At 39.7% G+C, this 14,626-nt stretch overlaps 1 protein-coding gene across 1 annotated transcript; it reads left to right on the plus strand.

Moving 5' to 3' along the window:
* The first annotated feature begins 23 nt into the window (after nucleotides 1–23).
* On the plus strand, nucleotides 24–8,458 carry LOC104866661 (sodium-dependent glucose transporter 1). The gene is made up of 4 exons (XM_019208447.2): nucleotides 24–88; nucleotides 3,248–3,416; nucleotides 5,967–6,083; nucleotides 7,389–8,458. The coding sequence occupies exons 2-4, from the start codon at nucleotides 3,251–3,253 to the stop codon at nucleotides 8,324–8,326; spliced, it is 1,221 nt and encodes a 406-aa protein (XP_019063992.2). The 5' UTR covers nucleotides 24–88; nucleotides 3,248–3,250; the 3' UTR covers nucleotides 8,327–8,458.
* The last annotated feature ends 6,168 nt before the right edge of the window (nucleotides 8,459–14,626 follow it).

Raw genomic sequence — 14,626 nt, forward strand, 5'->3', positions numbered from 1 at the left:
CGAGCCGAAGGCGGTGGCGGCGCCCCGGACAGGGAGCGCGCTGCGCTGGTTCACCACCGCGGTCCTGTACGCCGCCTTCCTGGGGCTGGTGAGAGCTGGGGCCGCAACCCTCCCGGGCCGAGAGGTTCTCTGCGGAGAACGCGGCCTTCCCGGTCGGAGTCTCGCCTTGGCCCCTGCACACTGTGTCGCCCTGGGTCACTAGCTAATCCGCCTGGGCCTCGGTTTCCTCATCTGTCACGCGGGCACGGCTGTAATCGCGGAGGGCTACCGCCAAGTGGGAATTTGATTTTCCTAGTATGTTTGCCAATGCAGCAAACCTTCCTTCCTGTCCTTGTTTCAATGGGGAGACAAGAAAGGGACTGGCCGGATCTGTAGCTAGTGCTCTATCAAGTGCCGAGTTATTACGCAGAAAGAGATTTTCTCGATTTTCCTCTTCCTAATGGCCTGACCAAATTCAGCCAACCACTTAATTTTGTAGTTAGGAAATTGATCCCAGGGAGAAAGTGACATTTTGGGATCACATAGCTAGTTGAATGGTAGAGCCGTGAACATCTCTTACTCTGCCCACAATACTGTTTTAATCAAAAGTTCACCTTTTTTTTTTTTTTTCTTTTGCGGTATTGGGGATCTCATTCAGGACTTTGCACTTGTGAGGTAGGCGCGGTGCCACAGAGCTAAATCGTCCGCCTGAAACTTCACATTTTTTAAATGTTATATCATTCTTGGGGCACTTGAGGTTTTTATTGTCCTATCAGTATTATGAGTTTGATGAACAAAAATTGATTATAATAAAATGTTGCGTTCCATAATCTAACCCTATCAATGTTTTGTCGGAATTTTGATCATTTAGTGGTGAGTCATGGAAAGCAGACTTTTGAGTAGTGAAAGATATAAAATTTAGCAAGGACCAGGCAAGCTATCGCAACTCTCCCTGAGTTCAGACTTAGCAGTTCATTTCTCTAGTTCAGGTGCATACATTAAATAGATGATGTGCTAAGCAGTGAGGCTTGGCTCATTGGTATGGATCACATTCAAATTGTGTGGCTGAATTTCTGTGCTGGTTGCCTTAACATCAAAATCTAGCCAAGTCATTTCCTTAGTATCTAATTCACTTTAGTTGGGCTTGGGTTGAATTATACATTGGCTTGGTATTCATGATCTAGTCCATTTCTTTACTAAAGTTTGAGAATTCATACCTGGTCCAATGCAGTGATCTTAAAATTATCAGAAACCTGTACTTGAAAGTCTTTTCCATGGATGTCCTTGAACACCAATTGATAGTCGCTCTGAAAAGTAACAGATCAAGCAATTGATGGCAAATGATGGTATTTTAAGTGGTCTTTCTTAAGGATATGAGAAATCATTACAACAGTGACACAATGGACCAGAAAATGTGGTTATTTCTGAGGCAAACATTTTTTAAGTTAACAACAGTGTTATGACTGATGGCGTTATACAAGGAGTGAATTACATACCGTTTTAAACACATACTAATAGCACAGCCATACAAATACAACTGAAATTTTGGCATTGCTTATTGTTTGACAAAGCTTCCAATTGAATACATCAAATATGTTCTCTTTAATACCTCTTTTTTCGAAAAGAGAGATTTCCTTTTCAAAAGACTTGTATAGAGGCTGAGGATTTAGCTCAGTGGCACTGCGCCTACCTCACAAATGCAAAAGTCCTGAGTTCAAGTCCCGGTATTTTAAAAAAAAATAAAAAGACCTGAATAGGAAATCCCAAAATTAATTCAAGGTAATGAAAGGATTTAATTTAGAATTTGATTTTGAAAGGCTCCCCAACTCAAGGGTTTAAAACAATCAAAACAAGATCACAGGTCAGTATATCTATCTATCTATCTATCTATCTATCTATCTATCTATCTATATGTCATTCACTTAACTAAAATGATATTAACAGTTCAAAGGCAAATAGCAGAAAGTATGTCACTGGTGAACAACCTTAGCTCTTTTAATAGAGGGGACTCTGTTCCTTAGTGATCCCAAACCTAATAAAGATAAAGTAAAGCACAGGAAATTGTCTTGCTTGATTCCTACTCCAGTTATCTCACGTGTGAAATAATCTTTCATCATTTTCTATAAAAGGTTGGCCAATACTCCAACTTAGTAGAGATATTTTACCATTTAATTTGGCAGTATCATAAACAGCTTAGAAAAATATCACTTCTAGTACCTGCTGGATCATTTGAACACTTACAAATGGGTATTACTCACTTACCACCTTTCATGCCTGTTTTCTGGTTCTATAGATGTTTTTTCATGTGAAAAGGATGATTCTGTCACAGTGGCCATGGTTACTTAAAATGTGTTTTCTTATGGGGCGTTCCTGTAGCACTCTCCAGTGATGGTGGTACTAATGTTTCTACACAAGTTGTGAAAACAGGAACCAGTGAAGGCTTAGAGAATCTATCCAGCATTTGAGCAGGCAGATAGAAAAAAGAAGTCACATACAGAAACAGCCTGATTAGTTGCAGCTTAGTGTTTACCTTATAGGAAACAAAAAGCCACAATCATTACATAATTTAAAAAAAAATTGAGCCCATTTGCCCATCAGTTGGAGACTGGATAAAGAAGATGTGGTTTTTCTATAAAATGGAATACTACTCAGCTATAAAGAATGAGAAATTAGAGTCATTCATAGGAAAATGGATATATATTGAGGATATATTCCTAAGTGAAATACATAAGTCACACATGTAAAAATACTGAATAGTTTCTTTGATGGGAAAACCTATAATGGTACATAAGATCCTAATGATATAAATGACAATGTGAAATAGGAAGAGAAGGGATAAAGGTGTAGGGGAAGTGGGAAGGGTAGGGGAAAGGTAATAAGGGAAGAGAAAAAAAATATGAGAAAATGGAAATAAAGTATTTGTAAGTAGGGAAGGGGGGAGGGGGTGAAGGGAGGGCAGGGACAAGGGGAAAAAATGAGAACCAAGACCTGTCGTGTAAAAGTACAAGATCCCAATGATGAATGTAACTGTACTGTATACCTAAAATGTACCAATAAACTCAATGAGAAAAAAGAATTGAGAATTTTAAAAGAAAAGTGGGGAGTCCATGGTTCCAATAATACTTGTATTGTCATTGTACATTTTTTCCTTACTGGGGGCCTTAAATTTTCTGCATTTCATTGTAACCCACTCCCCACATGTTTGTAGTGGACATAAATTAGGTGCATATTATTTTGTTTGTAAATAACAGCTCCTTTTAAATTTCAGGGAATGACTATTGCTATACTGGGACCCACCTTTCAAGATTTGGCAAGAAATGTGAACCTAAATATGAGCAGTCTTTCTGAAATATTTGTGGGTCGTGCTGTGGGATATTTGGGTGGCTCTGTGCTTGGAGGAATTCTTTTTGACTGTGTGAACCACTTTTTACTTTTGGGTAAGTAAACACCAATTTCACTTCATTGACTTTCAATGAGTTTTCACCTTATCTGTAAACAGGAAAAGCAGCAGCCTGCTGAAATGGGGAGGGTTAGGCGTCCTCCATGAAGCTGGACTTCCCTGCTGTCTCTCACCTTGGCAGTGAGAGGGAATCTGTTCTGGGCCCTCTGGAAACCACTCCAGGGTCACACCATGGGTGTGCAAGAGGTCTGCTTGTGAGGGTGGAGCGTAGATCTCTTAGGGCCGCAGAGATCAGAGTGAGCACTGGGAACCTGCCCCAGCTCCATGGCCTCTGGACAAGATGGGGTCCAGGGTAGTGAGGGACTGATGAGGCTCCGTTTTTATCCCTGTGGCCCCATACCAGTGATGACCCCAGACAACCCTATTTCCCTGGACATTGATGTTGTGCTTGCGAGGCAGGCAGTGGGACCACTGAGCCAAATCCCCAGCCCTAGCAAAGCTTTTTTTTATTTGTTTATTTTTTGAGACAAGGTCTCCCTATTAGTCCAGGCTAAACTTGAACTCACTATGTAGCCCAGGCTGGCCTTGAACTCAGGGTGATCCTCCTGCCTCAGCCTCCAGAGTGCTGGGATTATAGGTGTGCGCCACCATGCCCCGGAACAATGGCAAAGCTTTTAACATACATTCATTGAATAAATTAAAGAAAATTTAGGTTTATGGATTAACATGATAAACTCCTTTCAAAGCAATGAGAAAAAGTTATTGCTGATGAATAATTAGTCTGTTTCCATTGTGAGTTGCATGTATAATCTTTTATTGTCTTGGGGATTGAACCCAAAGCTGCTTACATGCTACTTAAGCATTCTTTTTTTTTCTTTTTATTGAGTTTATTGGTACAATCTAGGTATACAATACAGTTACATTCATTATTGGGATCCTGTACCTTTACATGACAGGTCTTGATTCTCATTTTTTCCCCTTGTCCCTGCCCTCCCTTCACCCCCTCCTCCCCTCCCCATTTACAAACACTTTATTTCCATTTTTTCATTTTCTCATTTTTTTTCCTCTCCCTTATTACCTTTCCCCCACCCTTCCCACTTTCCCTACACCTTTAGCCCTTTACTTCCTATTTCACATTATTAATTATCTCATTAGGATTTTGTGTACTATTATAGTTTTTCACACCAGAGAAACTATTCAGTATTTACACATGTAAATACTTCACTTAAGAGTATATCCTCAATATGTATCCATTTTCTTATGAATGACTCTAGTTTCTCATTCTTTATGGCTGAGTAGTACTCCATTTTATAGAAAAACCACATCTTCTTTATCCAGTTTCTAACTGATGGGCAAATGGGCTGTTTCCAAGTTTTAGCTATTACAAACTGTGCCATTATAAACATTGGTATGCATATATCACTGTGGTATGATTCTTTTAATTCTTTTGGAAAGATACCCAGGAGAGGGATGGCTGGGTCAAATGGAACCTCTAGTCCTAGCTCTTTGAAGTATCGCCATATGTCCTTTCTTTTCTAACTCTGCCTTATTTGTACAAAATAAAAAACAACAATAAACTGGAAATTTTTGGCTAATCTAAAAACAGTCAGAATGAATAATTTAGAACTCTAGGATTCAGCAAAATATGACTTTGAAATTTGTGACATTATGCTTAATTATAATGATCAGTTAAAGAAATCCCTATATAAAAATTAAAAATAGGGAATCCTAAAATAAAACTAAAAAGGAAAGTAAAAGAGAAAAGGCAATGGTGTAAAATTAAAATAATCCTTAATTCTGAAGATGAAAATGATTCCTGAACATATTTAAATTGCTTCTTGCTCTTGTAGTCTTATATTATTTTTTTTCATTATTTGGAGAATACTTTATTAGTTTCTGTAATCAAACCCTCATAGATATGACCTTACATATTTTTTTCCATTGATGCAGGGGTAACGCACTGTATTAAATACGTAAGGTCATATCTATGTGGGTTTGATTACTTAAGCATTCTATAATCGAGTTACATCCCAGACCAACGATATGTCTTTATGTCCCTCAATATTTCCCAAACTAATTTATTTAAAATTTTAATATAAAATACCATATGAATTATATTCTTTTTGACATTTTACATTGATAACTCATATCTAAAATTCCCTTAAAAGGCTGTACATGTGAAATATTTAAGTAAATAATTTTTATCCTTTATTTTTGCTGCAAAACTTTTCTTCATGATATAACTTAGTTTGATTATTAGCAGTACTATAATCATTTTTATGTCATAGTAATTTGCATTTATAGTCCATAAAACTTATAGAATATTTTTCTTTTTTCTTTTTTTTTTGGTACTGAGGATCAAACTCAGGACCTTGCACTAGTGAGGCCAGTGTGGTGCCACTGGGCTACATCCATGGCCCCTCTTATAGAAGATTTAGATGAAATAACCACTTGTAGAATCTGCAACTCTCATCCCAAAATAACTTGGTTTTAATTTGGGTTTATTTTGCCTTCTTGGAAATTTTTATGATGTTAACGATACGTGAATCCTTTCTGTTACAGTTGGGCTTATTACCTTTCTTCCCAGGAGTGTCACTGTTGGCTACCACACTTGGTCTTCATCTCGTTCCTTTTTGCAAGAGTGCAGTATTACTGGTTGTCATGATGTCCGTCTTTGGTGTTTCATATGGCACTATGGATACAGGTTAGTGAATCTCTCCAGTGTCATCTCTAGGAGTGGGACACTACTGCTACAAAAAGTGGAGCACCATGTATCAAATTGTCACTTCCAATGTCTTGAAATGACACAGACCTACTGAGTTGTTGATGGTGTCGCCTGATCAGAGCAACCCCTCTAATACTCCTCTTGTCATTTAGGCACTGGATTTGAGTAAACAACTACAAAGTGTAGTTAAAAAGATTGTGTCACGGGAAATTAGTAGTATACAAGATCCAAACAGGGAAGGCACCCCCCTCCAGTTCATAATTACGGTACAGTGAACAGACTGATTTCAGGAGAGAATTATATCATTGTAATGTAAGAGGAATGGATAGGATATAAATGGGAACCATTTTTTGGTTGCAAAGGCATATAGAAACAGCCATCCAATTTAACATATACCTTAGTTGTTGCGCTAAGGAAAACATGCAGTGTTTCTTTGCTTTTCTGTTCATCACTCAAAAGTTCCTGCTCTGTTGCAGAATTTCTATCATCATCTCTTTGAACACTTGCTTAATAACATATGTAATAATTGGTTTACTGCCAAATCCACATTCCCAGCCTCCCTTCCATGCTCTAAAGTTGGTTAATAGACTGTAGAAACGTTTTATATTTCTGACTCATTTTGGTGGTGAATATACAGGATGAAAATACACGTTCATCTGAAAATATCGATTTTTTTAAAAAAACCCAAACAGCTAAATATATTGTGGGTGTTTAAACAATGTAAATACCAATGCTAAAAGGCAAGGGCACAGCAGAGTCCTAAAGTGCTCCGGTTCCTAAATGCGTGTTTTGCGTGTATCTGTGGCTACGCATCTATGCATCTATATGTATGTCTATATTTACAAAATGTGCTTCGAGTGACTACCAATTCCAACTACAGAAAGCGCTGGAACTTTGGCCAGTAGATGATGATAAAAGTTTGTCTCAAAATATATTTGCAAGATTTACAAATAAGCAGGCCTATAAATATTACTCCCCAGTCTGGTATCGTACTGTTTTGTAAGAAGCCTTGGCTGATGTATGTGTTTGTTAGAGGCAGTGGTTTGCCACTTGCAGAATTCAATGTATGTACCATATATGAGATGTTATAATACATAGTTCTCTGGTGACAGTGAGTTAGAGTTCCTTAAACACAGAAACGAATCAGGTGTAATGTTGGATAATTAAGAAAATCACAAAGCTGCTCCATCCTCGCTCTAGTAGTAATAAATTGTTTTTTATTTTATTTTTTTTACTAAGCTACTATATATAGCTTAAAAAATTTCTTGCATCTTTCATTGGTAGGTGGGAATGTCCTTATCCTGGCTCTATGGGGGGACAAAGGAGCCCCACACATGCAGGCCCTGCACTTCAGTTTTGCCTTGGGTGCCTTTTTGGCTCCTCTTCTGGCAAAATTGGCCTTGGGAACCACAGTGTCCGCCGAAAACCACACGGAGCCTGACCTTCATCCTCCAGCCCTCAACCAATCCCCTGAAGCTGGCCCGGACCCTCTGTTTGCAGCACCTGATGACTTGAACTTACTGTGGGCTTATGCTTCTGTCGGCGCGTACACTTTTGTGGTTTCTGTCTTCCTGTTTGCTCTGTTTTTCAAGAAACCCTCAAAGCATGGAAAATCCACAGCATCTGCCCAGGTGTCTCGAAGAGCTAAATATCACAAGGCCCTGCTCTGTCTCCTTTTCATGTTCTTCTTCTTTTATGTTGGGGCGCAAGAAAGTGAAGCGGCTGGGTTGAACTCCATCTTCTGGGGGACCTTTGCAGCCTGCAGGGGCCTGGCAATCTTCTTCGCTACGTGTTTGCAGCCTGGAACCATGATTTTGTTGAGCAACATTGGCAGCCTGGTCTCATCGTTATTTCTGGTGCTTTTTGACAAGAACCCACTTTGTCTCTGGATAGCAACTTCAGTGTATGGGGCCTCAATGGCCAGCACGTTTCCCAGTGGCATTTCTTGGCTTGAGCAGTACACAAGCATAAATGGGAAATCTGCAGCCTTTTTTGTCATTGGTGGTGCTCTTGGAGAAATGGCTATTCCTGCAGTAATTGGAATTCTTCAAGGACAATACCCGGATTTGCCAGTGGTTCTGTATACCTGTTTGGGGTCAGCAATATTCACTGCTGTATTATTTCCTGTGATGTATAAGTTAGCCACCTGGCCTCTGGATCTTCAGCAGAAAGAAAACAGGAGTGAGAATCAGAAAACTTTGCCCCCTAGTTCTGGGATATAAGGAAGACAATGAAGGGAAAGATAAGGAAGAGTGGAATGAGATGAATTTGAAGTGACTGAAGAAAATTACACAGTTAGGGCTTCTTTCACACAGACGTGTAGAAATAGTTTGATGGTGCCTATAGCTGAAGTATCCAACAGCTCATCTCAGATTTGATCAAATTTGAATCTTTTGTAGTTATTACTGGCAATTTCCCTGTGAATCACCTTGTCAGAAACCAGGAGACAATGAATTACCTGCTGATTTCATTGATTAATTCCCATTACTAAGAAGCCATTCAGAGCTGTGGATTTAGCAGATTTTCAGCATGCTTTGAGGATTTCTAGGTCAAATACAGATTGCTTCCACTTTTCAACTATCATGCAAAAAGTGTGAACATAAGTATGCGAACAACTTTTCTATACTGCTTTCAATTCTTTTGGAGTTTATGTACATAAGCAGGTCATGTGATAAATCTATTTAAAATCTTTAATGTAATTTTATTATCCAATTTGACTATTTTGGGTTAGTCCAAATCTAGTTTATCCATAACATACCAGCTATAGGAAAAGGATAGAGAAACACATGATTTTTAAAAATGTCGTTTCAAACTAGGTAGGTGCTTGGCCCATTACAGCCTGCTCAGAATCACCCACACAGTGAGGAAATGAACTCAAAGAAAGCTTGTGTCAGTAATCTACCTTGGACTTTTTAATCTCTGCTTCTAGTTATTGTTCTGTATTTTAGCAAGTGTTTAAGATTTACCTGTGCTAAACACTGCACTGTAAGTACTAGTGATGCCCTTTTTGAAGTACAGTATCAAAATATCATTATTATGTTTTGGGGCTTTGATCCCAATTTTGTGCTAAATGAGTGAGTGGTTCACTCTTGCCTTCCTTCGTTTATAAAACCAGAGGGCATGCCTTGGAATAACTGAAATAAGTCCTCTGCCTCAGAAGTAGATGGTATAAAGTCAGGGAAACTTGAAATTGGTTAGTCTCTCTGTCTTTGTGTGTGTGTGTGTGTGTGTGTGTGTGTGTGGTACAAGGGATTGAACTCAAGCCCTTGTGTTTTGCAAGGCAGGCAGTAGAACCACTGAGCCAAATCCCTGGCCCGAGCTTGGCTAATCTCTACTTCTTCTGGCATCTCTGCTCCTTTATGTGACTCTTCTGCCTTCCTAACCCTCCTAGAAGGCATTCTAGAAGGAATCTGTTTGACCTAATTAGATTCCACTGGCCTATTGGGCTTAGCACAAGAAGTTGTATCAGCATATGGGTGGGTTAGTCTTGGTTTGATGCTGTTGTTCTCTTCCAGGTTTGGCCACCTCTATGCTCCAGTCTCAACTGATTGGGGTGATGGGGAGATTTAAAATCCAAAGGGAACTTAGTGAATACTGTTAATGAGTGCTGAATTGGATTGGCATTAGACTTGTTAGTGAACTGCTTTTCAAGCAGTGAACTTACTTTTCAAGAAAAGTTAAGTGCTGTCCTATTAGGGTAGCATTTATATTTGAATCAGGTATAAGTAAGTTCCCTATTTGCAAAGATGCTATTACAGTCCTAAATTCTGTGGGCTAGAAAGTTTCAGAGTCCTTGCTTTTCAGTCATTTAACATATGTTTACTGAGCATTTACCATGTTCACCAATCAGTGCCCAGGAATAAAACAGGACAGGTGAGATCTTTCATTTCACAGTTCTCATGTTTTAAACTTTCAGGTAAGATTTGCTAGCTGCCATTCTATTAGCTGAAAGCCAGTAGAGCATTTTGTAATCATTTCCATGTAGTGCCAGCAAAGTAAAGTAGCTGAGCTCTCTTGGTCCCTTGCTGTTTGCATATTTCCATATGTCTTTGGTGAGTTCTTTAACTTATACAATCATTTGGTAATAATAATTAGCCTGGTGCAGATAAGGTTAATAAGACCAAAACCCTCCCAAGAAGCCTACAGCAATGGAGCCTGACACCAGTGTTTGGATTTTCTCAAAACAGCCAGTGGACACTTTTTGTGGTTGAGCTGGATCTTGGGTTACTGCTCCTGACATGGAAGGTAACTGAGCAGGTTCTCCATGCTCAGCTCTTTACCTAATCACTTGCAGAAGACTGAAGCCTAACACTCTTTGGCCCTTTACCTTATTGAAATATGACTCAGACACAGAGAAGTATTTCAGAAAGGAAATGTTTACCTGCAAGGACAACAAGAGAAGGCTTATCTTAGCAAGTGAGAAAAACAGTCTTCAAAGGAAAAAAAATCAAAATCTGCTAAGATTTCTGAGTTTGCATTAGTCTGCACATGAGGGAAAGACAGCAAGCGCCTCACGTGATCATCGTGTTCACAAAGGGCCACAACAGATGTCGCACACAGTATAGCAAAAATTATGGCCAAAGTTGCTTTTGTTAGGGAGCCAAGTTTTATGGGAAATGTTCAAAGTTTTTTTAGATCACTATCAGTTAGATGAACCTATAATTTTTTATTTTATCTTGGGGTGCAAAGTGCTTTGCTCCTGTGATATGAGAAGTACATAGTGATATTGCAGCAGGGCAAAGTGACATTTTGATTCTGCAGAATCCATAAGGTACAGGAGAAAGATGGTCGCAAGGAAAAAGATGATTGCAAGATCCATTCTTGTTCCATTTATGTGATAAGCCTTTGTGCGCGTGTGTGTGTGGTGGTGTGTTTTGAATCTGGGCTGCTCTTAGAATCACCTGACAGTTTTTCAAAACTACCTGGGCCCAGTCATTTTACTTCAATACCAATTAAATTGGTTTTTAGGACATTGACATTTCAAAGGTTATCCTGGTTTCAGTGTAATTCTCAGCCCATGTTGAAAAGCATTGCCTCTGACAATGCAAAAATTGGAACCTCTGGTGGTCAGAAGGAGTTTTTTTAGGCTATTACACAGCTTGGTTAAATCACACTGCTTCTTAAATGATTGGTACTCTTTGTAACTTCTCTGAAGGAAAAGCCAAGAGGAAGAGGTCTCCTGTTTTCTGTTATATCCACTGATACTTGGCTGAAGAAAGTGGATAATCAACACTGTTGTTCCAAATCCTGCCAAACATACCAGGCCCAGCCATCTACAGGCTTCTACATAGCTTCTCACTAAACAGTTTTGATTTTTCAAAACAGGAGTGCCCTTGTAGATTTATTACATCTGAATTGTGTATCCACTGTTTACATGGCTAGCACAAGTGCTTGTTCGAGTAAAATATATAAATAAACTGATAATGGTTAAGGTAAGAGTTTTGTGTCATTAGTTTGATGTTTAGAAATGAGCTTGCAATCTGTCCTTCAGAACTTAGTCAAGAATATTTTCAGATTTTATTTTTATTTATGTATTTATTTTTTCGGATTTTAGATTTTAGTATGCCCATATTTTTGTGACTGGTTCCTAAAAGGGGAAAAATTTTACACAGTTGTTTTGGAAATGACAGCTTCTCTCAAATTTAGGATCTAATTTCCAAACTTACCAGTCTGCCAATGAAGCTTTCTAGCTGATATCTTAGTAAGTGTATTATTTAGTAATAATTTCCTAGTGGAAGTAATTCCAGATCTGTTTCTATTTCAGAGTGGAAAGGAGATTGTCCAAGTGGTACATCACGTAGATACAGGGCCCTTTTCCTTGTTCTCCTTCTCCACAAGGCCCAGGAACTGAATGAAAGCCTTTCATTCATCAGTGACCATGGGCCTGTTTCTTATATTTGTAAAACCAAAATAGTGATAATTTGGGATCAATGGGTACATCATTTCCCTATTCCTCTTTACACTTTGTCTTGGGGAAAAGTTTTGGTATTTTGTTTAGTTGAGTTTTGTAGTGGTTTTAGGGGTTGAACTCAGGGTCTCTTGCCAGCTAGGCATGGAACTATCACTAAGCTACATCCCCATCCTTTAATTTTTTATTTTTTAGGATGATGTCTCGCTAAATTGTCCAGGATAGCCTTAAAATTGCAATCCTCCTGTCCAAACCTCCTGAGGAGCTGGGATTACAGGCATGTAATCCATACCTGGCTGTGAAAAGACACTTCTGAAAATAGTTAAGTTGAAGCTGAGAGAAACCAATCACATATTCCTTATCTTAATGCTGTTATAATAAATGAAACTCTAGGTGTCCTTGGCAGCTGACATATCGGCTTTGATTGCCCTGTGCACTCTGTCCAGGGCAGGGAGCCTCTTTTGCCTTTGCCTCACCTTTGGGACTCTGGGGAAAACTGGGCCTTTCTTGGCTCCTGTTAGAAAGCTATAGCTCTGGGCAGGGATAAAGAGGATTTCAAACTCCTAACTACAACAGTGTGGGATGTACAAGCCTCTCCAGTCTTCCCGTGAGAAAGCAGGGAACACTTGTGCTTCACTGTCATGACTTTGGTTGGGCATGCGGTAGATTTGTGGCCGTGTTCTGATTATACTACTCACTGTGAGGGCTCCAGGGTCTCAAGAGGATAGAACACTAGAGCTTCACAAGGATAGACTTGAGGACTGGTTGAACTCCTGGAATGGTGGAATGGTGTTTTTGTGGTTGTTCACTGCAACCACAGGGTAAGATAAGACAACTGCCTTTTTTTTTTTTGTACTACGGATCGAACTCAGGACCTTGCACTTTCGAGGCAGGTGATGGAAACACTGAGCTAAATCCCTGGCCCCAACTGCCATATTTTTAATGAAAATAAACTTTTTGACTGTATTTCTTAAGATACATTTCTTAAGATATAATTTTTTTTTCTCATTGAGTTTATTGGTACATTTTAGGTATACAGTACAGTTACATTCATCATTGGGATCTTGTACCTTTACATGACAGATCTTGGTTCTCATTTTTTCCCTTTGTCCCTGCCCTCCCTTCACCCCCTCCTCCCCTCCCCATTTACAAACATTTCATTTCCATTTTTTCATTTTCTCCTATTTTTTTTCTTTTCCCTTATTACCTTTCCCCTACCCTTCCCACTTTCCCTACACCTTTAGCCCTTTTCCTATTTCACAGTGTCAATTATCTCATTAGGATCTTATGTACTGTTATAGTTTATTCACACCAGAGAAACTATTCATATTTATACATGTGTGACTTATTAAGATACAGTTCTTAAGCTTCCCTTTACCAATATTTTTTACCTTCCCAGTGTGCCTAATGATCATGCTATATATATCGAGTTGAAGTCATCATTGTTCCTGAAATCAGGAGCTGTGCAATAAGTAGGAGGAGGATCCATGAAAATATATGTGAGTCAGAACCAGTATTTAGAATGGTGACTCTTCCTGCACACTTTGAGGCATAGTCTGGAAGTTTCTCACCGACCCTTGAATCCACAAGCAGCTTAAGGAAGCAGATGGCTTTAGTACTATTTTATACAGGAAGATATATGCTTAGGTACTTTTTTCCCTTAGTCTTACAGTCAAGAGAAATGGAGTGAGAATTCACATTTAAACCATATGGCTGCAAAACCAATATTCTTTCACTAGGCTACTCCACCCTTGTTTACACCTGGACCGCTGAAATTTGACTTCAGTTTCTTCCTGTGTCAGAACTACAATAGCTCCAGTGACAGTTCCAGTTGCCATTTTTAATCCTTTAATTTATGCAGTCATTTCCGTATCCATAACTGGGCTGATTCCATGTGCCACGCCTTGCCCTGGTGCTGGGACATGTTGGGAAGCAATCAAACATGATCTCTGACCTCCTGATTGTAGAGCCAGATGAACAAATCCCAGTAGGTCAATCAGTAGGGTCTCTGTTCATCTGGGCAAGAAAGACCTCTAAACCAGATTTAAAAGGCAATACTAAAAGTACTAATTTGTTTTTTGTTTCTTTGGGTTCTTTCTTTGATCCTTTTTCCACAAATAAAGCCAACCAGTTCTATGCAGCTCATCCAAACTCCCAATCTCTATTACCAAGCCAGTTCGACATTTAAATGTGTTGTAATTTAACCTCTTCACAGACAAGAAGCCTGATTGTAGAAATACAAAACAAAGTAAAACTGGCAGGACTCGGGGATTAAAACTGCAGAAACCTCACAGCAGAATCTCAGCTGTAGCTCCCTGTCTCTGGCACCGGTCCAGCTGCCCCAGTGGGATAAGTCCAGAGCCAGGAGCAGGTCCCCAGCACGCCACACCTGTGCCTGCCAAAGTCCAGCTTCGGGGTCCCCCTCGGGGCGGGGCCTGGTGAGTTGGTACCTTTGGGGACAGTCGGGACTCAAAGGGCGGGATCAGACTCGGTTCCAAACACCTGCGGCGCCTTCGTAAAAATGACAGTAACGAACGCACTTTGGAGCCGGCGAGCTGGAGCTGGAACTGGAGTTCCGCGGGGCCGGGGCCCCGGCTGCTGCGCAGCGGCTCCT

The sequence above is a fragment of the Fukomys damarensis genome, unplaced genomic scaffold (assembly GCF_012274545.1).
Source record: "Fukomys damarensis isolate Sample0158 unplaced genomic scaffold, DMR_v1.0_HiC HiC_scaffold_14, whole genome shotgun sequence".
Taxonomy (NCBI): Eukaryota; Metazoa; Chordata; class Mammalia; order Rodentia; family Bathyergidae; genus Fukomys; species Fukomys damarensis.